Source organism: Lepidochelys kempii, chromosome 1 (assembly GCF_965140285.1).
Source record: "Lepidochelys kempii isolate rLepKem1 chromosome 1, rLepKem1.hap1, whole genome shotgun sequence".
Lineage (NCBI taxonomy): Eukaryota > Metazoa > Chordata > Testudines > Cheloniidae > Lepidochelys > Lepidochelys kempii.
Window position 1 is genome coordinate 233,136,554 of NC_136380.1, and position 25,494 is coordinate 233,162,047.

Here is a 25,494-nt window from a genome sequence, read left to right on the forward strand (position 1 = left end):
CACCATGCCCTGCATGATCTTTTCGTAGATGTCTATGTTTCTTCTGCTGGATCAGAGCTGTGCTTCCACAGACTCTTCTCCCCACAGACCAATAAGATGTACCACTTCCTGTGTACTCCCAGCTGGAGCGCGTTTGGGGTGTTGAGTCGCCATGATCAGCTGGGCTGGTGAGCTCTCCATGCTGACCGAACAGGAAGGGGGAATTAAAAAGTTCCCGAGGCTTTAACAGGGGAGGGTCTGTTTCCTGTGTACCTGGCCGCTGTGCAGCAAAGTTGAAAACAATCTCCAGAGCAGTCACAAAGGAGCATTGTGGGATGCCTCCATGCAAGTCTGTCAACTTACACAACCCTGCATCTACACTGCCTCTCTGTCGACCCATCAACATTGAATTAAGCACTATGCCTCTTGCTGAGATGTAGTAATTAAATCGATGTTACAGGTGAATTAGGTCTCTGGAAGGGATCTGGTAGTGTAGACACATACATTATTAGGTCGCCGTAAGGCAGCTTCTCTCCACCTAAGTTTGTAGTGTAAACTGGACCCAAATGTTGTAAAAAAAAAATCTGGCCCTAGGAGGTTTGGAAGTTCACAGAATGCTGTCTAAGGGTGAAACTCTCCCCTGTGCAGAGGTATAGCACAAGGACTATGCACCATTTGAGTCCCAATTAAGGGCTCAAAATAGGTCTTCATGATGCATAGATCGTGGGCTGGACTACTTTACTGGAGCTAATTTCACCCTATCATAAGAAGTGGTCCATAATGTAAAAAACGTGTTGAATGTATTCCATATCAGGAGGCAAGCATCGCTGCTGTCTTTTAGCAATAGTATCACCTAATATTCTGTACATTAAATTATTCATTAAAAACCAAACATGTTTTTTGTTGGAACACATCATTTATTGCTCAAAGAGGGGTGGGATCTGAGTTACTACAGAAAATTCTTTCCTGGGTATCTGGCTGGTGAATCTTGCCCATATGCTCAGGGTTTAGCTGATCGCCATATTTGGGGTCAGGAAGGAATTTTCCTCCAGGGCAGATTGGAAGAGGCCCTGGAGGTTTTTCGCCTTCCTCTGTGGCATGGGGCACGGGTCACTTGCTGGAGGATTCTCTGCTCCTTGAAGTCTTTAAACCACGATTTGAGGACTTCAATAGCTCAGACATAGGTGGGAGATTTTTTGCAGGAGTGGGTGGGTGGGATTTTGTGGCCTGCGTTGTGCGGGGGGTCGGATTGGATGATTGTGGTGGTCCCTGCTGATCTTAGTACCTATGAATCTATGAATAAGTGTAGAATGGCATTTTGTACATTTTAGTAATTTTGTAAAGAATTCAATTTTTTTAGCATACTAGTTGCTATTGCCAGTATTACTACAAAATTCACATCACTGCCATCACTACTTGAAATTCGTTCATTTGTACTAGGGCTCAACCCACGATACTAAATCAATTTAATATTCCAATTAAAAGTGACCAATTGTCTTCCTTTGTTTGTCCAGTCTAAGCATTTTAAAGTGATTTAAAAAGACAAAGAGAACTCTTCTCAGACTTATTTCTTTCTCTATTTTATCAGCTTGAAAATTGGGTATCACCTAAGGTAAAGCAGGCATCATTCATGCCTTCAATTTGGTTTATAGAAAAATATTCAGAATTAGGTTAATAATTTACACTATTATTACAGTGTTCTATTAAGTCAGGGGTTCTGATCTGAAATTTACTAGCCGAACAAAAAGTCATGGAATTTTTATGTAATTATGATGTCCAAAGTATTGAAGCTCTGTGCTGTTTGGAGCCTAGCTACCTGAGAAACTTCCTCCCTTCTCTATTGTCTGCTACAACAGCTGAGGTCCATAGTGGCACTTAAGCAAACAGTTCCTGAATTCAAACGTCTGAGAGATGCTTGAAGGGCCCTTGACTCTAAAATTGCCTTTCCCAGTTGGTCCATCAGAGTAAGAGTCTGTCGACACTCACGGTATGTTATAAAGCAATGGTTTTCAATCTGTATTCCGTGGACTATGTCTAACGGGTCAGTGAAATTTTGTCGTTACCATAGAACAGTGGTTTTCAATCTGTGTGATCTGTGGATCCCTGGGGGTCCACAGACTAAGTCTAAGATTTCCAAAGTGGTCCGCACCCCCATTCAAAACGTTTTAGGGGTCCGCAAATGAAAAATGGTTGAAAACCTCTGTTATAAAGGCCTCTGGCTGAGGGAATGATGCTACCTTAATCCCTATGTCTTCATTATGAACTGAATGATACACAAGGCATGCATAGCTTGAAAAAATGGACAACATGTGCAAAAGAGAACAACAGCAAAATTTTGTCAAGATATGTGACAATGAGTTCCCACATAGAAGATCTCAGATCAAAAAGGTGGCTGTGAGATTTTGGCTGCATTTCAACATTATGGACTAGGCTATTCTTGATCTGTAGTGAAATCCCCACTGACATCAATGGGAGTTGGAGGACTCATCAAAGGGAATATAGGGCCCTAAAGACATAACCGATGCATGATGTGTGTCATGGCTTGTCTTACAGTATCCAGGGTTAGAATTTGGTGTGGAATACTTTATCTTTTAAACACAATTTAAACACAGCTATAAGATAATGTATTTGAGTTTAAATATCATGCTAGCCAGAAAGGTAACAAAAGAAATACCAGTGTGAGTGTCTTTACTAGAGCTGGTTGAAAAATTTCGGAAAAAAAATTATATCAGAAAATATTTATTCATCTGAATCTAAATGTTCCACTGAAACATGTCAATTATGACAACATTTCATTGTGGAAAATCAACAACAATATGAAGTGTTTTGATTAAGTGGATCTTATCAGAACAGAACATTCTAATTTTTCATTTTGAAACAACTTTTCATTTTCACATTTATTTTATTTTATACAAATTACTGAACTAATTCCCAATTACAATATCAATTACAAATGGCCAGCTACAATATCCATTACCAAAGAGCAAACCAATTACCCTTGGAATGCCAATCATCAATGACCAATTATTACATTACTTTATTATTTTATTTTATTTTATAATTTTTTATAATTATATTAAACTCAGTTTTATATAATATAATATACTACAAATTTAACCTATAAATAAAACAACACATAAAAAATAAAAATAATATAAAATAAAATAAAACAGTCAAAATTGAAACTAAACATTTCAGTTGATCTGAAGCAAAAAAACCTGGAAATTTCATTTAATGGAAGATTTCAAAATTTTATCTTTGTTCTAATTCAGAAGAATTCTTTTTCCCAAAATGTCAGAATTTTTCCTGGAATGGAAATTCTGAATTTCAACAAGTTCTAGTTTATATCATCTATGTCTATCTTCTAATATAACTTCATAGTTCTTCATGAAATAATAATAATATAATATAATATCCAATCTCTTTTAATCAGTGGAACAAAGCACTTTACAAAGCAGAATACCACTATTCCCATTTTGCTAAAGGGAATCACACAAATATTTTTACACATTCTTATAGTGGATTAAAAAAATTAATTCTTCCCATTTGTGCATCATCCAAGCTGAAGAATTAAGTCTGCAAATAGGGTGATGGGCAAGTTAGTTTCTGCCACCTCACAATCTTTATGAACTCAGACATCTGCTGCATATTCAAATGGGATGCAGCCAGAGCCACAGCTTTGTGTTCTGTTAGCTTTTTTAGTAACATATCATCCAGTAACTTCAGTTTGGAAGTTTTACAATCAGGAAATTCAAAATAATACCATGTGATTTAGGTGCCCAACTACACAACTCAAATATGGAATTATGAATAGTGAGTACTCATAGCAACTGACCCATAGCTTGAAATATGTTTGCATAAACTATTTATTAAATATTCTTGAACAGTTAACAAGTACATAAAAAATGAAATCTGTTCAAGGCTAATTTGTGGACACAAAAAGGGCCTACATTTGTGAACTTAAATTCTTCACTGAGAAAAGCTACCCTAGTCCTTAATTAGGCAAAATTCCCGATTACAGGACTCAGTGACAATTTTGCCTGAGTAAAAAATTGAGTAAGGACTTCAAGAATTGGCCCACTGATCTCAAAGGGAATAAGAAAACACTCCAAGTGAAGTTCACAGTCCTGATCCATCACTGTGTCACTGCAATTTTACACTGGCGTAATTCTACTGAGTTCAGAGTAAAACAGGAAAAAGTAACGGTCAGTCAGGCCCCACAAGTCCATATTCTTGTAGTGCTTGAGATATGTGTGATAAGGCCAGAGTTTTTCAGGAAATGGACATTTAAAATTCAACCTGCATCAGCTCTCTAGTTTTATCCTTGGAAAAAGTAACTCACTGCTGGTTTTAATTCCTGTCTTGAACAAAAAGAATAGAAATAAAGATTCATGTAACTGGCTATTTCAAATACACTTTACAACAAGGAACACTACTAGCCTTATGTTCGGTATCTTTCACCAAAGTGTGATAAAATGCTTCAGGAAGGAACAGACTCCTTCATTCTGCATGGGTTTGGAATGCACTGAAGCTCAGCTATATCCAGTTTTAGTAAAAAGAAAAGGAGTACTTGTGGCACCTTAGAGACTAACAAATTTATTTGAGTATAAGCTTTCGTGAGCTGCAGCTCATTTCATCGGATGCATTCAGTGGAAAATACAGTGGGGAGATTTATGTACATAGAGAACATGAAACAATGGGTGTTACCATACACACTGTACCGAGAGTGATCACTTAAGGTGAGCTATTACCAGCAGGAGAGCGGGGAAAAAAAAATCTTTTGTAGTGATAATCAAGGTGGGCCATTTCCAGCAGTTGACAAGAACGTCTGAGGAAGAGTGGAGATGTTTTAGTTGCGCTACATTGATGACATCTTCATCATCTGGACCCATGGAAAAGAAGCCCTTGAGGAATTCCACCATGATTTCAACAATTTCCATCCCACCATCAAACTCAGCCTAGACCAGTCCACACAAGAGATCCACTTCCTGGACACTACGGTGCTAATAAGCGATGGTCACATAAATACCACCCTATACCAGAAACCTACTGACCGCTATTCCTACCTACATGCCTCCAGCTTTCATCCAGACCACACCACACGATCCATTGTCTACAGCCAAGCTCTATGATACAACCACATTTGCTCCAACCCCTCAGACAGAGACAAACACCTATAAGATCTCTATCAAGCATTCTTACAACTACAATACACCTGCTGAAGTGAAGAAACAGACTGACAGAGCCAGAAGAGTATCCAGAAGTCACCTACTACAGGACAAGCCCAACAAAGAAAATAACAGAACTCCACTAGCCATCACCTTCAGCCCCCAACTAAAACCTCTCCAACGCATCATCAAGGATCTACAACCTATCCTGAAGGACGACCCATCACTCTCACAGATCTTGGGAGACAGGCCAGTCCTTGCTTACAGACAGCCCCCCAACCTGAAGCAAATACTCACCAGCAACCACACACCACACAATAAAAACACTAACCCAGGAACCTATCCTTGCAACAAAGCCCATTGCCAACTGTGCCCACATATCTATTCAGGGGACACCATCACAGGGTCTAATCACATCAGCCACACTATCAGAGGCTCGTTTACCTGCACATCTACCAAGGTGATATATGCCATCATGTGCCAGCCCCTCTGCCATGTACATTGGCCAGACTGGACAGTCTCTTTGTAAAAGAATAAACGGACACAAATCAGACGTCAAGAATTATAACGTTCAAAAACTAGTCGAAGAACACTTCAATCTCTTTGGTCACTCGATTACAGACCTAAAAGTTGCAATTCTTCAACAAAAAAACTTCAAAAACAGACTCCAACGAGAGACGGCTGAATTGGAATTAATTTGCAAACTGGATACAATTAATTTAGGCTTGAATAAAGACTGGGAGTGGATGTGTCATTACACAAAGTAAAACTATTTCCCCATGTTTATTCTCCCCCTCCCCCCACTGTTCCTCAGACATTCTTGTCAACTGCTGGAAATGGCCCATCTTGATTATCACTACAAAAGGTTCCCCCCCCCCCCCGCTCTCCTGCTGGTAATAGCTCACCTTAAGTGATCACTCTCGGTACAGTGTGAATGGTAACACCCATTGTTTCATGTTCTCTGTGTATATAAATCTCCCCACTGTATTTTCCACTGAATGCATCCGATGAAGTGAGCTGTAGCTCACAAAAGCTTATGCTCAAATAAATTGGTTAGTCTCTAAGGTGCCACAAGTACTCCTTTTCTTTTTGCGAATACAGACTAACACGGCTGCTACTCTGAAACCAATTTTAGTAAGGGGCAGCTCAACGTAATCCAATAGATCTCAGGAGCTCTTCTCACCTGGGAAAGATTAATAGCCAATTTCATCCAGTAAAGTATATAATGGCAGCATAAACAATGACATAACGTATTTTTTTTTAGATCACAGGTCATGGCACATTTTAACCTGAAGAATTTTCCTAAATCTGCTGCTGTTTTCTAAACCAAGTCTGCACAGAAGCAAAACATTTCCTTTGTGGAAGTGAAACTGCACTAAGCACCACTGGATCGTCGTAAGCCATTTCTCAGATTATATCCATCTGGTTTACTTTAATGTTATCTATGGAGTATCAGTTTGTTTTAGGGTGTAGAAGCACCAGTCACAGCCTGGTTTGGAAACACAGCATGACTGTGGTTGAATCTAAGGCAGTATATAGACTTTAAACAAATTCTGAAACCAAGAGGAGGAAAAGCTAAGTGAAGCAGGTCAAATTTTTAAAATCAAGCTCATTTAATTGTATGCATATATTTGTGCATACTTAATTTATGAATACAGATATTCAATGTGTGCCATGAATCTGATGCTTGTGCAGATCACCAATAAGGCATCTAACTGGCTACATGGCATCCAAATACCTATTTGTGAACACATATCAAGTATCTGCATACATTAGTCCGGCACCCTATGACCGGGTGTAAATTCCACACAGGCACCAGAAGGGTTAAGGGAACCCAAGAGTAACCTCACTGATTGCACCTGGGAAAGGCAGGATATCGACTTAAAAGAGGAGAGAGCAGGTCAGTTGGGGAACAGACTAGGGGATAGGATGCAATGAGTTCTCTCTCTGGAAAGGGGCCTGACAGACAGGGCCAGATTAACTCTCCTCTGGGCCCGGGGCTATTAGATTTTGTGGGGCCCCTGTACACAAGTCTTTTTCCTGGGAAGGAGTTTGGTGCAGGAGGGGTCTGGGGCAGGGGTTTGGGGTGCAGAAGGGGGTGTGGCGTCTGGGAGGGAGTTTGGTACAGGAAGGGGCTCCGGGCTGGTGCAGGGTGTTGGGGTGCAGGAGAGGGTAAGGGGTGTGGGCTCTGGGGGGGACTTTGGATGTAGGCTGGGGTTCTGACCTGGGGCAGGGGGTTGGGGTGCAGGGGGGAGTGCGGGGTCTGGGAGGGAGTTTGGGTACAGGATGGGGTTCTGAACTGGGGCAGGGGGTTGGGGTGAGGGAGGGGGTGCAAAGTGCAGGCTCCGGCCATGAGGCACTTACCAGAGGTGGCTCCCAGCCGGCAGCACAGCTGGGCTCAGGCAGGCTGCCTGCCTGCCATAGCCCCACGCCACTCCCGGAAGTAGCTAGCTGCTGGCACGTCTCTGCATGCCCCTCAAGGGAAGAGGGGCAGCATGTCTCCATGCGCTGCTCACCCCCGCAAGTGCCAACCCCACAGCTCCCATTGGACGGTTCCTGGCCAATGGTATCTGCAGGGATGGTGCTGGGGGTGGGGGCAGGGCATGGAGTCGCCTCCCGCTCCCCCTGCCAGGGGCTGTAGAGACGTGCCAGCACGTTTCTGGGAGTGGTGAGGGATCAGGGCAGGTAGCCTGAGTACCCTGGAGATCGCTGCCTATGATATATTTTTGCGGGGCCCCCCTTGAGCCAGGGCCTCGGGCTGCAGACCCTAAAGCCCCTGCCTTAATTTGGCCCTACTGATAGAAGGCTGCAGGGGGAGAGAAGCAGCCAGTCTGCTCCTCGAGTGAGCCTGAAGACTGAGGGAAGATCAGAAGTCACTGAGGAATAAAGGCCTACCTGAAACCCTAGGAAGGTGGACAACTGTGCCAGACTGAGTCAGTGGGGTGGAGTGAGGCACAGGAGCCTGTGGACAGTTGCAAAAGTATCTCAGTAAAGCACAGGCTCATCTGTGAGGGAGACGGTGGCCAGCTGAACCCAATGGGGTCTGAAGAGTTAGTGGCGTTTATGTTTATGTTGCACTAGTTCAAGGATACTGGCCCCAGAAGCAGTCATACTCTTGAAGGTGATTTGCCCGGATTGTCAGGCCACTTTTAAGGCCAGATTTGGCCAAAGAACACAAGAGGCAAACTGAGGTACTGCAGTGTCACAGCCAGACATTATAGGGCCCACGGAAGCCACAACTCTTCTAGACAGACAAATGTATGTGCACAATTGTGCCCACTATAGAGTCTGGCACTAAATGACAACTTTCTCAGCTGGTACAAATGGGCAGCATTCATTGATGCAGTGCAGTTCTATCCATTTGCACAAGCAGAGAATTTGGCTCTCTGGCTCATTATAAACCAGATACGGTATGCGGATTACTAAAGAAAAGCAGTCTCAAATATATTAAATACAAGCTATTGTACTAAATAAGGACCGTGGGGAAAATATCCATATTTTCTTAAGGCAATTTCTACTACAGGGAAGAGCACTGTTCTGCTGCTGCTATCCAACTCGTTCATGCATTTCCATTCTAAACTGCTGCACGGCATGCAAACCAGTTTACACTGTGTGTTTAGGAAAGTGATTAACACTGATCAACACATGATTTCTATGGACCAAATTTTCCAAGGTGGCTCTTAATGTGTGTTCTCCCGTTTGTATATGTGCACGTGTGCACCTGTGTGTACAAACTGGTGAGACTCACAATCACCTTATCTGCACATGGAAATACCCATCTGTGGGCAGAAATGACTAGGTATTGGAGCAAGCAGAAGGATGCATGTGCAACTTGGACTGAGCAAGGTTAGGGGCTGCGTTGGGAGTGCTGCTCTCAGGCCACGCTAGGGCAAAGAGTTTCTGTCCAAAACATCCCCTGTCCTTTCCTCTCAGTGCATTTCTGAATGGAAAAGCCAGAATTTAGCCCAAAGTTTCTGAAATCAGTTTATATAACATACATATACTTTAGTAGGTAAAGAATCCACTAATTATGCTCATATCTATGGAAAGGTTAATACATAGTCCTACCTCAGTGCAGGAGACTGGACTAGATGACCTATCGAGGCCCCTTCCAGTCCAAAATACTATGATGCTATGAAAGGGACAGTAACTATTTCACAGTGCACAGTAATAGTCTACAAAAGTTCAGAAGACGTGAAGAAGAGTGTTTCCCGTTATGTTTGTTAATTTAAAACACTGTCGTGAGCCCTTAAGACTTAAAGAAAGCTTTGACTTCTAAAATGAAAACTAGCAAGTAATTTGTGCATTAGGGCTTCAGTTCCCAAAACTTTCAATCTGGCAACTATCCCGAGCCAAGAATTCACTTTAAAAGAAAACAGTACTTTTGAACTGAAACATTATAAGCCAAGTTTCACCTTGGAACAAATTCTTTTAAGTCATAAATTCCTAAAAACAGGGTTTCCTTGTAGAAGTGAAGATACCACATTAACAGTATAAAGTTTGTACAGTACCATGGATATCATTGCTTACCTTTTGCTCTTCATATGCTTCTTTCAGACAAACATAGTTAGTAAGTGCTCGCATTGCTATTGGCAGCTTGCCAATTGCCTTCAGGTCAATCGGTTTCTTGTGAGCTGATATAATAAGTGTATTCATCCACCAGTAAGTTGCCTTTGAGAGCAAATTGACAAATGGCTGAAGAAATCTCACACCCAGATCCTGCAGGTCTTCAGGAGGCTTTACTTTCTGAGGGTTCATGAAGAATACATACCTCTGCAGAGGAAAAAACATAATATGTTCAGCAATTATCTTCTTTCACAGAATTTTTTGTTAAAGTAATAATATATTGTGTAAATTACAGGGCTGTTGCTTAATCACAGTTAACTCATGCGATTAACTTAAAGTTATTAATCACGATTAAAAAAATGAATTGCAATTAATTGCAGTTTTAATTGCACTGTTAAACAGTAGAATACCAACTGATATTTGTTAAATTTGTGGATGTTTTTCCAAATTTTCATATATATTGTATTCTGTGTTGTAATTGAAATCAAAGTGTACATTATTTTTGATTATCATTTTTACAGTGCAAATATTTGTAAACAAAAGAAATAGTATTTTTCAATTCACATCATTCAAGTACTGTAGTGCAACCTCTTTGTTGTGAAAGTGAAATTTACAAATGTAGATTTATTTTGTTACATAACTGCACTCAAAAACAAAACAATGTAAAACTTCAGAGTCTACAATCCTACTTTTTGTTCAACCAATCGGGAAGACAAACAAGTTTATTTACATTTACTGGAGATAATGCTACCCTCTTTTTATTTACAATGTCACCAGAAAGTGAGAACAGGCATTTGCATGGCTCTTTTGTAGCTGGCAATGCAAGGTATTTACGTGCCAGATATGCTATGCCCCTATGCTATGCTATGTGACCAGTTATTGTATGCCCCTTCATGCTTCGGCCACCATTCCAGAGGACATGCTTCCATGCTGATGATGCTTGTTAAAAAAATAATGTGTTAATTAAATTTGTGACTGAACTCCTTGGAGGACAATTGTATGTCCCCTGCTCTGTTTTACCTGCATTTTGCCATATATTTATTGTTATAGCACTCTCGAATGATGACCAGCACATGTTGCTCATTTTAAGAACACTTTCACTGCAGATTTCAAAGAATGCAAAGAAGGTACCAATGTGAGATTTCTAAAGATAGCTACAGCACTCGACCCAGGGTTTAAGACTCTGAAGTGCGTTCCAAAATCTGAGAGGCACTAGGTGTGGAGCATGCTTTCAGAAGTCTTAAAAGAGCAACTCTCCAATGCGGAAACTACAGAACCCAAACCACCAAAAAAGAAAATCAACCTTCTTCTGGTGGCATCTGACTCAGATAATGAAAATGAACATGCATCAGTCCATACTGTTTTGGATTGTTATCAGTCAGAATGCATCATCAGTATGGACACCTGTCCCCTAGAATGGTGGTTGAAGCATGAAGGGACATCTGAATCTTTAGTGTACCTGGCACGTAAATATCTTGCGACACCGGCTACAGCAGTGCCATGAAAATGTCTGGTCTCACTTTCAGGTGACATTGTAAACAAGAAGCAGGCAGCAGCATCTCCCATAAATGTAAACTTGTTTGTCTGAGTGACTGGCTGAACAAGAAGTAGGACTGAGTGGACTTGCAGGCTCTAAAATTTTACATTGTTTTATTTTTGAATGCAGGTTTTTTTGTGCATAAGTCTAAGTTTGTAAGTTCAGCTTTCATGATAAAGAGATTGCATTACGTACTTGTATTAGGTGAATTGAAAAATAATATTTCCTTTGTTTTTTTACAGTGGAAATACTTGTAATCAAAAATAAATAGAAAGTGAGCACTGTACACTTTGTATTCTGTGTTGTAACTGAAATCAATATATTTGAAAATATAGAAAACATCCAAAAATATTTAAATAAATGGTATTCTATTATTGTTTAACAGTGTGATTAATCGCACGATTAATTTTTTTAATTGTGTGATTAATCACGATTAATTTTTTTAATCGCTTGACAGCCCTAGTAAATTCACACATTTGAAATTTTCCCATGGCTGGAGGTATTTCCTCTCTGATTTAGGTTTGTGAATAGGGTGACTTGTGCCGCATGCCAGGGTCTGATTGTGCAGCATTAGCCTGACACATACTAACTCACAGTGTAAGCCCTCCTACCGCACACTACAGGTTCCGTAGTGAGCTTTGATGTACTTTTGTTTGAAACAGGAATAAATCAAAGTGCACTGTGGAACTTTTTGTGTGAGTAGCAGGGTTCACACGGCAAGGTCACAAGCAGCAGGCTAGCTAGTGTGCTATAGAGTCACACCCTGGCTTTCTGTGCACTAGTTTTCTGTGTAGACAAATCTTGAGAGTAACTGACAACATTTTGAGAAAGCTGGGATATAGATACAGGCCTAAACTGTATGGTTCACACCCATCTCTAATTTTAATGTCTAGGAAAAAAACACTATGCCTGGATTACATTTTTCAAAAGAATAAACACATATACTTACATAATACAGAGAATATATATTTTATCTCTATATCTCTGTACCAGGGCCGGGCAAACTTTTTGGCCTAAGGGCCACATCGGGTTTCCAAAATTGTATGGAGGGCCGGTTAGGGGAGGCTGTCTCCCCCCAGACAGCAAGGCGCGGCCCGGCCCCCACCTCCTATCCGACACCCCCCTGCTTCTCACCCCAACAGCCCGCCGGGACGCCTGCCCCATCCAACCCCCCCATCCCCTGACGGCCCCCCCGGGATGCCTACCCCATCCACCACCCCTTGCTCCCTGTCCCCTGACCACCTGCGGACCCCCCACCCCTGACTGCCCCCTGCCGCCCCATCCAACCCCCCCTCTCATTCCTGACTTGCCCCCGGGACCCCTGGCCCCATTCAACCCCTCTTTTCCCCGCCCTCTGACCGCCCTGCCCCCTATCCACACCCCTGCCCCCTGACCACCACCCCCAACTCCCCTGCCAGCTATCCAACCCCCCCCACCCCCCGCTCCCTGCCCCCTAACCGCACTGCCTGGAGCACTGGTGGCTGGCGGCGCTACATCCGTGCCGCCCAGAGCGCTGGGTCAGGCCGCGGCTCTGCAACTGCGCTGCCTGGCCGCCCAGAGCATTGCGCTGGCCGCACAGTGTGCTAAGGCTGCGGGGGAGGGGGAGCAGCAGGGGAGGGGCCGGGGACTAGCCTCCCAGGCCAGGAGCTCAGGGGCCAGGCAGGAGGGTCCCACGGGCCAGATGTAGCCCGCAGGCCATAGTTTGCCCACCTCTGCTCTATACAGCATGTGTGCTTCTATCAGTACTTATATAGTGTACTAGTTCATATACACACTGACACCTACATCAATAGTGACACCTAGGCACCGTGGCCTGAACACTCAGCAGTTCCCACTAATTTAAATTACAGCTTAGCATTTTTGAAAACCAGGCCACGTATTTAGGTTTCTAAATATAAACTAAGGTGCCTAACTTTAGGTACATATGTTTGAAAACGGTGGCCTTAAAGAATACAGGATCGTGGGGTGGAGAGGAAAGCATTTAGGGGCATGAGTTTGGGATGGTCAAATTACTCACACGTGGCCAGAAGTATTAGAATTTTAGTAACATAACACCCAAAGACCCAACTCAGAATTGGGGCCCCATTGTTCTAGGCACTGTACAGAGATATAGTAAAAGACAGTTCCTGCCTCAAAGAGCTTCCAATCTCTATGCAAGCCATCCTAAATCAGTGCCCATACAACCTTTTTACTACACCACACCCTTACCTAGGTTACAGACAAACTAGCTTAAGGAATATTTTAGTGAGTTTTTAAAACTATTTCTTGTATCCCTCCACTTGGGACACCAGGTGCCTTACTTACATAGAGTGTGACTGTATGAAGCTCATAAAGAGAGACAAATTAAAATAAGTAATTACACCAAATAGTTTTGCTATCTACAAATATGGCACAGTTTTAAAGGCGGCTATATCAGGACCTTTCAGGGCTGCAAGAAAGTGCTGTAGTGTATGTCGGGGGGGAGTAGAGATATTCATGTGATAATTTTCTTTAATTGTGCATCCTCGACCAGCTCACCTGCACTTTGAGGGCAAAATGTAGAAAAATCCTGTCCCCGTAAGTGCATTCATGAAGGGACCCCTAAGCCTCCATTACTCAACTGGAGAGGAGGATTTTGAGAAATTACTCATTCCCTTCATAATACAGAGCTCAGCTTCCTTTGCCCTGGAAACTCACTCTAACCTGAGGAGTTCTCCGTAAGCTCAAAAGCTTGTCTCTTCCACCAACAGAAGTTGGTCCAATAAAAGATATTACCTCACCCACCCTGTCTGTCTAAATGCATTGCCAAGCTTACCTTCCCAATGGGCTAAGGACATGTGAAGAAACAAAGAAGAGTGAAAACAATAAATGGGGACTCATGGGCTTCCCAGTACAATTAGCCCCCTAAATCCTAACCAATGAAGCAGAGGAAGGAGAAGAAAACACCAGGTGTTACCCAATGACAGTGGGTGAGAGGGCAATTCCTTCCTGACACTAAGGCCCTGATCTAGCAAACACGTTTAATTTTAATCATGTGAGCGGCCCCATTGACTCCAGTGGAACTACTAATATGCTTAAAGTTAAACATGTGCTCAGCTGGAGTGGAGGCTAAAGCTGGCAATCAGGGCATGTGAGAAGGAGTCACTTCTATTCCTGTGTTTACCCCAAATAGCACTGATGTCTGCCCTGTCAAAGCCTAGTAAAGTGACACATACCCTAACTCGAATGACATTGATCTCCACAGCCATCAGCAGCCCATAGAGAATGACCATAATTCCAGTGATGCAGAAGCGCAGCTGAGAGAGCGGCACACCATCCTCGCAGTATCTGACCAGCTTGATGGTTTTTGTGACAAAGGCCATTATCCAGTAAAGAAAGAGAGCTGTGAAACAAACCAACCAACCCACATCATTTTAAGAAAGTACGTTTTAACTACACCAGTATCACAAGAGTATCACAGTTGACCTAGGCTCTGAGACTCAGGCTGTGAGGTTTCTTTCAGTGTCTTCTGACTGGGACAAACATGGTAAATAGTTGACAGCCATATTCCTTGAGAGCAACCTGACTTCAGTCCTGCTGGAAACAATGGGAGATGGAAGTCATCTTTACTATGAGAAACCTCACTGTCACCTGCAAAGGATGCAGGGAAATGGTTGTCAACTTATCTGAGGGCAGTCTGTGGCCTGAGACCTATTGAAAGTATTGAGAGATAATGATGATTTTGAATGAGTCAAATTTTTCCCAGAAATCATAAGCAGTGTTAAAAAGCCACATTGTAAAACTCATGATAAAATCACAGGAGTTGGCAATTTTCCATTATACTCCAGTCCACTGAGTCAAGTGTGTAATAATGTATCCCAGAGAGAAAAAAAGTAAGCAGAAAATTTCTCCCTGGCTTTTCATGAGTTTCATAAACCTCCTCCGGGTCAGAAAGTTTGTTTTGAAAAATTATGGAACAAACCAGCAGCTTTTTGGAAAACAGCGAAAATAAGATAAGCAACTTACCCAGCAGTAACTTTGGAAAGTTAGACGTTTCGATATTATGGTAATAGACAATAGCTGTGGTGGCAGCCACAAATCCCATCATAGCTGGCAGGAAGAGATGCAAGTGACGAGATTTCATCTGTCTGAAAAGAAACCAGAAATACAGTATAAATGCAACTGGATTTGGTGTCTTTTTTCACTTTCATTTTTTTAAGAGTACATATGAATTGAGTGTTCATGATGGATTGAAGTCCTTTATCCACAGCACTGAGACACTATGGGTGGACGTAATGCAAACTTCCATAACAGCCAGTGACATTTTTTGAATGTCGATTTTTCAATTAAACTTTTTGTTGAAAAAAAAATTTAATTAAAAAAATTGGATGAACGTTATCATTTTTCTTTTGATTTTTTGTTTGTTTGTTTGTTTAGTTTTGTGGGGGCTGGACCAGCTATGGAGTGTTTTTTAAAAAAAGTAGAAAAGTTTAAAAAAAAGGTATGAAGTTTTGTATTAGTTTTTGACCAGCTCCAGTAAATAATCAATCGTTATCATCATAATTTCTTCTGGGTCAAAACTGCATGGCTTGTGTGATGGGGTCTACAAAACCTCTGGCTAGACAAGAAAGAGTTAAAGAGCAACTGTGGGTTCAGGTGGCTCCGCCTCACAGGAACCTCTGAAGCATGCCAGACTTGGAGATGGAGCCTTAAAAGGGAGAAGCCCCCAGTGCAGAGGCCCCAAAGTTGGGGCGGTGGAACGACCTCTCACTCTCAGGTTTCAGAGAGAAGCATAGCAGAGAACCAGCTGACTTAGGTGTCTGGGAGCACAGAACAGAAGGATGGCTGGCTGAAGGATTCTGGCAGGACAGAAGAGCAGGTGCTGGTCTTTATTTCTGATAATTAAGTGTTCTTTCCTTCGTTACATGAGGGAACTGGGAATACGGCCTTGACCCAAAGCAGACCCTTCCCAAGAGAGACGGCAGGCTAATGTGGGAAGTAGCACAGGGAAGAAGAAAATGGTCTGGCAAGACAGATCTCAACTGCTTGCTACAAGGGTCCCTGGGCTGGAACCCATGGCAGGGGAAGGGACTGAGTTCCCTTACAGCCCTATTAGGGAAACGAGTGTGAAGATCCCAGACACAAGGGATTGGAAGGACTATTGTGCCTTGACCTGATGTGAGGTTCTGGGCCTATTGGGTTAAAACCCGCGTTTACCCTGGAAAGAGTGACACTAAATGTGAGCTGGCCAGATGGCCAAGCCACAGGTGAAGGGGACCACCAGTGGACCTGGACGGCCAGTCGGCAGGACTAGAAAGAGAATAAACAGTGCCATGCTGCACCTAGCCACAAAGCGGTGCATCACTTGGTGAGTCACTTAGTCAGAGAGGTACAAAGGTTCTAGAATATATGATCTAGGATAAATCTAAAAAGTAGACTGTAAAAGGACAGGGGACATAATCACTGGTGATGCCTAAAAGAGAAGAAAGAGCATTGCTACAGCCCTTCGAAATGCTCTGTTACTCTAGTTGAGAGCGCAGTGATGACTTCCTTAGAGACAGAAGATTCTGTATCCATGTGCAATACATTCAGCTATTGTCAGCATTTTCATGCTACAGTAGGTCAAAGGGGGACAATAAAGTGCTAAATAAAACTGCCTCATCTTTATGCCTTTAAAAATTGGGAAGCTTGTTAAGCAGAGCCCCTTCTCTTTAGGAAAATTCTTTACACCTCATTAACAGACCTGTCACTCTATTAATGCAACTAGCTAGACTCCGAAGCAGCCACAGTAACTTACGCATCTGAAACTATGCCCTCTGCTATTTCACAGACATGTACGAACAGGAGGGTGAATGTCAGAATCCACCGCAGATTGTGTCCAGGGAAATGCAGCCATGTGTTGTGATGGATCTGGACTTTCGAACTTTGGCTACCCCAGCCTGCAAAATAAAATTAAAAGAAGAAAACAAGATCACCCAGTAAGTCAGTGGTAGAACTCAGGAGTTCTGGCTCCTACTCCCCATGCCTTGGGGAACAGAGTGGGCAGTACACCAAAGTGCACTGGGAGGCTGTGACGTAATGCACCCTTGTATTCACACTCCCCACATACCATTGTAATAATCTTTGTACAGAATATATCTTGTGAAAACTAATAACTTGCTGGTCAATCATATCATGGTGAAATGTATGTAGCAACATTATATGTAAAGTCATAAACAGAAGCTGAAATTACGACTGAAATGTGTTTACTAGACAAGTCTCAGGACTGGGTAAACCTGTTTCTTAAAGACAAAGGACAAGCTGATGCCCCTAGACAGGTGCCATCAAAACTGATGCGCAATCACCTATAAAGTGAAAAGAAAAGGAGGACTTGTGGCACCTTAGAGACTAACCAATTTATTTGAGCATGAGCTTTTGTGAGCTACAGCTCACTTCATCGGATGCATACCGTGGAAACTGCAGCAGACATTATATACACACAGAGATCATGAAACAATACCTCCTCCCACCCCACTGTCCGCTGGTAATAGCTTATCTAAAGTGATCATCAAGTTGGGCCATTTCCAGCACAAATCCAGGTTTTCTCACCCTCCACCCCCCCACACACAAACTCACTCTCCTGCTGGTAATAGCCCATCCAAAGTGACAACTCTCTTCACAATGTGCATGATAATCAAGGTGGGCCATTTCCTGCACAAATCTAGGTTTTCTCACCCCCTCACCCCCCTCCAAAAACCACACACACAAACTCACTATCCTGCTGGTAATAGCTCATCCAAAGTGACCACTCTCCCTACAATGTGCATGATAATCAAGGTGGGCCATTTCTAGCACAAATCCAGGTTTTCTCACCCAGTCGGAGAACATTTCAATCTCTCTGGTCACGCAATCACAGACATGAAGGTCGCTATCTTAAAACAAAAAAACTTCAAATCCAGACTCCAGCGAGAAACTGCTGAATTGGAATTCATTTGCAAATTGGATACTATTAATTTAGGCTTAAATAGAGACTGGGAGTGGCTAAGTCATTATGCAAGGTAGCCTATTTCCCCTTGTTTTTTCCTACCCCCCCCCACAGACGTTCTGGTTAAACTTGGATTTAAACTTGGAGAGTGGTCAGTTTGGATGAGCTATTGCCAGCAGGAGAGTGAGTTTGTGTGTGTGTGTGTCCCCGGAAAAAAAAAAAAAGAAAAAAGAAAAAAAAAGGGGGGGGGGTGAGAAAGCCTGGATTTGTGCTGGACATGGCCCACCTTGATTACCATGCACATTGTAGGGAGAGTGGTCACTTTGGATGAGCTATTACCAGCAGGAGAGTGAGTTTGTGTGTGTATGGAGGTGGGGGGGGTGAGAAAACCTGGATTTGTGCTGGAAATGGCCCACCTTGATTATCATGCACATTGTAGGGAGAGTGGTCACTTTGGATGAGCTATTACCAGCAGGATAGTGAGTTTGTGTGTGTGGTTTTTGGAGGGGGGTGAGGGGGTGAGAAAACCTAGATTTGTGCAGGAAATGGCCCACCTTGATTATCATGCACATTGTGAAGACAGTTGTCACTTTGGATGGGCTATTACCAGCAGGAGAGTGAGTTTGTGTGTGGGGGGGTGGAGGGTGAGAAAACCTGGATTTGTGCTGGAAATGGCCCAACTTGATGATCACTTTAGATAAGCTATTACCAGCAGGACAGTGGGGTGGGAGGAGGTATTGTTTCATGATCTCTGTGTGTATATAATGTCTGCTGCAGTTTCCACGGTATGCATCCGATGAAGTGAAACCTATAAAGTGGCTATTCTTTGGCAAGGAAGGGGGCAGGAATAAACAGAGCTGCATCTTAGCAAACAACAGCATGGAATGTCTTTCACCAACACACTTTTTGTCTTCATCCTCACAGTGGGCGTGAACTTTATCTAGGGGTAACCCTCGAGAAAATGCAATTTCAAGGGGGGACTGAACTATAAAAGTGAGGCAAAAACATCCCGTTATCTTTGCCTATCCATCTCTCTCTTTCCATCTCTCCACCTAAGAACACAGAAGAAACAGCGTATGGACTTTGGGAGCATGTGGTAAGAGTTTCATCTTGAACCTAGTTTGTTAAGTTTAGAAAGGGATTTTTATCTTTATTTCTCTTGTAACCATTTCTGATTGTAATGCCTTATACTTGTACATTAAAAATCTCTTTGTCATTAAATAAACCTGTTTTATTCTTTAATTAAAACTAATGCAGTGAACTGTGTGGGTAACTCCTTTTATAGCAGCAAACTGTTGTATATAGATCCTCTTAGAGGGGCAATAGACCTAATATATCTGGTCTGTCCAGGAGAGGGCTGGACAGTGCAGAACACACATTTCTGGGGGGAAATCCAGATTTGGGAGTGTGTTGCGATCACTCTGCAAGTAGTAACCTAGGCTGCTGGAAGCCGGACTGTGGCTGGTGTGTTGCTGATGGGCTGTTGGGATCAGAGTTGCTGAACCAGGGCTGTGGCTATACACAGACACTCAGGCTGTGCCCTGCATGCTGTTTGTGAGGAGCCCAGGTTAGGAGCTACAGCAGCAAAGCATTGTGAGGCACACCAGGCTGCACAGCAGAGGTGACACAGTCCCTCACTGCTCTGGATTGCACTCCAGAATGTCATGAAGACTGAGATGGAGTCATAGATTCTAAGGCCAGAAGGACCACTGTGATCATCTAGTCTTCTTGTTTAACACAGACCATAGAACTTCCCCAAAATAATTCCTAGAGCAGATCTTATAGAAAAACATCCACTCTTGATTTAAAAAATTGTCAGTGAGGAGAATCCACCATGACCTTTGGTAAATTGTTGCAATGGTTAATTACCCTCATAGTCAAAAATTTATGCTTTATTTCCAGTCTGAATTTGTCTAGCTTCAACTTCCAGCCACTGGATTGTGTTATATGTTTGTCTGTTGGACTGAAGAGCCCCATGTAGGTATGTATAGACTGTAATCAAGTCACCCCTTAACCTTCTCTTTGTTAAGCTAAATAGATGAGCTCCTTGAGTCTATCATGACAAGGCATTCTTGTGGCTATTCAGTGACAAATTCAGAAGTAAAATAACCTCTCTATTACTCACAATTCACCTATTTATGCATCCCAGGATCACATTAGCTTTTTTGGGCACAGCTCATGTTCAGCTGATTATCCACCATGACCCCCAAATCTTTTTCATTCAATGAATAGACTGATAAGTCCTGAATGACCATGTCATCTTGTTCCTACTAATCAAAGAATGGGAATGGCAGGAAAGGCAAGAGCAATGGGACAATAAGAAGACACTCAGTAAATTCGCCAAATGCTATAGAATTATCTCTCCCCTCCTGCTCCCCCCCGCCCCCACTCCTTCCCTCACTCTCAAGACCTGGGAAGGATATAATTACCTTAGTCAGACAAAGCTTATTATCCTCATCCAGGCCTGCTGAGGATTATCATATCCTCAATGAGCTCTCAGCAGCTCCAGATCAGTCTCATCCCCCAGCAGAAGTGTCCACAGACTGGGGGAACTGGACTAGGAGAAAGCTGGGCCATCCTGAAGGCCACTCTGTCTGAATGTGAGGATATCCACATGCCCACCGCAATGAAGTAACAGTGAATGTAATCTGCACATAGTGTACGCCTGAGTAGGGCATGGCAGTCAGGAACAAATGCTGCAGGCAGTTCATCTGATATTGCACATCTGCTTTATTGCCATTGCAAATACACCCCTCTCTGCAAACGGAGGGGGCTCAGACCTGGAAAGTCTAGTCTTTGTCCCTCACTTCCTTCGTCTGTAAATTAGAGATGCTTATATACCTGACAGAGGCATTCTTAGGCTTACCTTCTTTATGTGTGTAAAGTGCTTTGAGATCCTCAGATGGAAGATGCTATAGAAGTGTGGAGAATTATTAGTGTTAAACAGTGCTTTCTGTTTCACACCAATATCCACTTTTAATAACTTTGTGCAAGACCCTTTTAAATGAAACTGCTTTTAGAAAGAGTGATTTAAAAGAATGAATGATCTTCAGTCACCCTATCAGGCCTGAGAAGGAATGAATGGGATCAAAAGAACGGTTGTACTCCCTTTTGTTATTCAGGGTCTCTGGAAGTCTGTGTCAGTGCAAAGGCCATTACATATAAAAAAGTTGAACATCGTTTGCAGAAGGTATAGGGAGTTCTGCATTGTTTCTGTAGTGGTGAGGAACATGGAGTTGTGTGTGTTAGAACAAAAGATGAGCAAACAGGTTCTGATTAAATAAGAACTAAATTGAAACTGTGGAACTAAGGGCAGGTCTACACTGTGGAGTTAAATCGCCTTGGCTGCTCGTTCTAGGGTCCCTGGGATGGAACCCAGTGTAGAGGGTGGGCCTGGGTTCCCCTACCAGGCACAGGATTGTTGGAGATGCCAACCAGACAGCTGGTCTGGAGGGATTTTGTTACTTCAGAAGGGGAGGACTATCTAGTGACCTGGCCGGAGGGCCAAGTCACAAACAGGGAGTACCCTGAGTCATGAAGAGAGAGATGGGGGTCACAGCATGAGTAACTGATGGAACGGGGTGCCAGACCAGGCAAACACTGATCCCCAGAGGTAGCCACAAGGAGACACCACCAGCAGAGAGTAGAGAACCCCGTGACGGGGCCTAACAGAGCACAACAACACTACACAATACTTTAGGACAAGAATTAAAGACAGAATGTAATTCTGAGCTGGAATTTGGCCAGGACATCTCAGTTAAAAACCTGCCACTTACGAAACATACCATGGAATCTTTAGTGACCAAATTGTGGTTAAGATCTCACTTTTTATATCTCATACATTCAGTGTTAAATCCATCAGCACTGTGCCCTATAATACCAAGCTGGAGCATTGACTCAGTGCTGACTCAAAAGGAAAAGCATCATTCATTGAGACTCCAATGCCATCTTCTTCAGTGCCTAAATATTTTTGAAAAAAATCTCCTCTACCTCTTGATCTGGTCTCTCTCCTTAACTTATGACAGGATCACAACACAATTTTGTGTTCTTCAAACCTCACAATATATGAAAACCAATCAAACTGCTGTTCTTCATAGTAATACAAAAAATAAAACGAAAAAAGTACAATTTGCTTGAATGTAGCCAGTGGCTACCGAAAATATTTAATTAGCACAATGCATTCACAGGTATTAAGGACAGAAAGGACCATTATGATCATCTAGTCAGTCCTCCTGCATAACATAGGATATTAAAATTCATCCAGTATTTCCTGCAATAAGTCCAATAACTTGTGGTTGAACAAGAGCATATCTTTTGAAAAGACTTCCATTCCTGATTTAAAGATTTTAAATGACAGAGAAGATAAAGAAGCAGATCTGCCATTTCCCATGAATTTGGCAGGAGATTCCTTCAGGTTAGACTAATTTTTTGGCAGTTCTGAAGTCTCTCAATCTTATGATGAAGGGTTCTGCAATGTATTTCTTTCATGCAAATTATCATTGTTTGACAGCCCTGCAGAATTTTTTTCAATCTCACTTGCCTCATTAATGACCATCAGTGGTATAAAAACATAGCCCTGGTCTACACTATGAGTTCAGGTCAAATTTAGCGGTGTTAGATCGATTAAACCCTGCACCCGTCCACAAGATGAAGCCATTTTTGTCGACTTAAAGGGCTTTTAAAATCGATTTCTGTACTCCTCCCTGACAAGGGGATTAGCACTGAAATCGACATCGCCGGGTCAAATTTGGGGTAGTGTGAACCCAATTAGATGGGTATTGGACTCCGGGAGCTATCCCAGAGTGCTCCATTGTGACCGCTCTGAACAGCACTCTCAACTCAGATGCACTAGCCAGGTAGATAGAAAATGCCCCGGGGACTTTTGAATTTCATTTCCTGTTTGGCCTGAGTGGCACAGGTGACCATGCAGAGCTCATCAGGAGAGGTGACCACGGAGTCCCAGAATCGCAAAAGAGCTCCAGCATGGACCGAACGGGAGGTACTGGATCTGATCGTTGTATGGGGAGACAAATCCATGCTATCAGAACTCCGTTCCAAAAGACGAAATGCCAAAATATTTGAAAAAATCTCCAAGGGCATGAAGGACAGAGGCTATAACAGGGACCCGCAGCACTGCCGCGTGAAACTTAAGGAGCTCAGGCAAGCCTACCAGAAAACCAAAGAGGTAAAGGGCCGCTCCGGTCAGAGCCCCAGACATGCTGCTTTTATGATAAGCTGCATGCAATTCTAGGGGGTGCCCCTACCACTGCCCCACCCCTGTACGTGGACTCCTGCAAGGGGGGAGTCTCACACAACAGGGATGAGGATTTAGGGGATGAGGAAGATGATGAGGAGGAGGAGGACGAAACCAGGAACTGTTTATCACCCTGGATCCAGTACCCTCCCAACCCTCCCAAGGCGGGCTCCTGGACCTTGAAGGCGGAGAAGGCACCTCTGGTGAGTGTATCTTTATAAATATAATACATGGTTTAAAAGCAAGTGTGTTTAATGATTAATTTTCCCTGAAGACTTGGGATGCATTCATGGCCAGTACAGCTACTGGAAAAGTCTGTTAACATGTCTGGGGATGGAGCAGAAATCCTCCAGGGACATCTCAATGAAGCTCTCCTGGATGTACTCCCAAAGCCTTTGCAAAAGGTTTCTGGGGAGGGCAGCCTTATTCCGTCCTCCATGGTAGGACACTTTACCATGCCAGGCCAGTAGCACGTAGTCTGGAATCACTGCAGAACAAAGCATGGCAGTGTATGGTCCCGGTGTTTGCTGGCATTCAAGCAACATCCGTTCTTTATCTCTCTGTGTTAGCCTCAGGAGAGTGATATCATTCATGGTCACCTGGTTGAAACAGGGGAATTTTATTAAGGGGACATTCAGAGGTGGCCGTTCCTGCTGGGCTGTTTGCGGGTGGCTGAAAAGAAATCCTCCCCACAGTTAGCCACGCGGTGGGGGGAGAGGTGAAGCCATCATCCCAGAGAATTGGGTGTGCGGGCGGGGTGGGGCTTAGTTGGGTTTGTGCTGCACATTAACCCGAAAACCGCAGCCCCTCTTTTAAATGCCCAATCCATTTTAAATGGCCAACCCAATGGGTGCTTGGTATGGGAAATGAGGGTGCTGCTGTTTGAAACCATTCCCACATGTTACGAAGGTTAAAGAAGCCAAAAGACCATGGCTGCCTGCAAGCCGAATGTGTGTGATCTCTCACACCAAACCAGCAGGCCCTCAATACAAGAGGCAAAATGCGACCTTATACCAAAAGCACATGTACTATGTAATGTTAACAGCTTGGTTCACCATGAAAAAGTCTACCCATTGTTCTCTAAAATGTGTCTTTTTAAATACTACTCTCCCTTTTTTTTCCTCCCACGGCTGCAAATGTTTCAACCCTCCCCCTAACATCACCGTTCCAGAGGCTAGCGCAGATAAGAAGGTGAAAAAAATGCACTCATGATGAAATGTTCTCTGAGCTCATGCAGTCCTCCCGCACTTAAAGAGCTCAGCAAAATACGTGGAGGCAATCAATGTCAGAGTCCAGGAAAGCACAAAATGAACATGAGGACAGGAGGGACGCATGAGAGGAGAGGTGGCGTGAGCAAGAGGAGAGGCGGTGGCAGCGTGATGAGAGGAAGCAGGATGCAATGCTGAGGCTACTGGAGGATCACACTGATATGCTCTGGCATATGGCTGAGCTGCAGGAAAGGCCGCAGGAGCATAGACCACCGCTGCAGCCCCTGTGTAACCGCCCACCCTCCTCCCCAAGTTCCATAGCCTCCACACCCAGATGCCCAAGAACGTGGGGGGAGGGGGGGCCTCTCTGGGCACTCAACCACCATAGCCCAGAGGACTGCCCAAGCAACAGAAGGCTGGCATTCAATAAGTTTTGAAGTGCAGTGTGGCCTTTTCCTTCCCTCCTCCCCTCCTCCACCACCCTTCCTGGTGCTTCCCTCCTCCCGCACCCCTCCCGGGCTATCTTGGCAGTTATCCCCTATTTGTGTGACAGATTAATAAAGAACGCATGAATTTGAAACAACAATGACTTTATTGCTTCTGCAAGTGGTGAGCAAAGTGGGGAGGTTGGTTGGCTTACAGGGAAGTAGAGTGAACCAAGGGGTGGTGGGTTTCATCAAGGAGAAACAAACAGAACTTTCACACCGTAGCCTGGCCAGTCATGAAACTGGTTTTCAAAGCTTCTCTGATGCGTACCGCGCCCTCCTGTGCTCTTCTAACCACCCTGGTGTCTGGCTGCACGTAACCAGCAGCCAGGCGATTTGCCTCAACCTCCCACCCCGCCATAAACGTCTCCCCCT

At 43.5% G+C, this 25,494-nt stretch overlaps 1 protein-coding gene across 8 annotated transcripts in view; it reads right to left on the minus strand.

The window, feature by feature from the left end:
- ABCC9 (ATP binding cassette subfamily C member 9) overlaps nt 1-25,494 on the minus strand; it is a 136,159-nt gene that overhangs the window by 91,734 nt on the left and 18,931 nt on the right. For 6 of the 8 annotated variants that reach the window (XM_073318030.1, XM_078849467.1, XM_073318019.2 and 3 more), the window contains 4 exons: nt 17,006-17,147; nt 15,235-15,356; nt 14,445-14,611; nt 9,678-9,920 (listed from right to left, as the gene is read on the minus strand). In XM_073318030.1, coding sequence (XP_073174131.1) covers nt 9,678-9,920; nt 14,445-14,611; nt 15,235-15,356; nt 17,006-17,147 — 674 coding nt within the window. Of the gene's footprint in view, nt 1-9,677; nt 9,921-14,444; nt 14,612-15,234; nt 15,357-17,005; nt 17,148-25,494 lie in introns of those variants that run through there. The other 2 variants (XM_073318067.1, XM_073318076.1) reach the window with 2 other exon arrangements.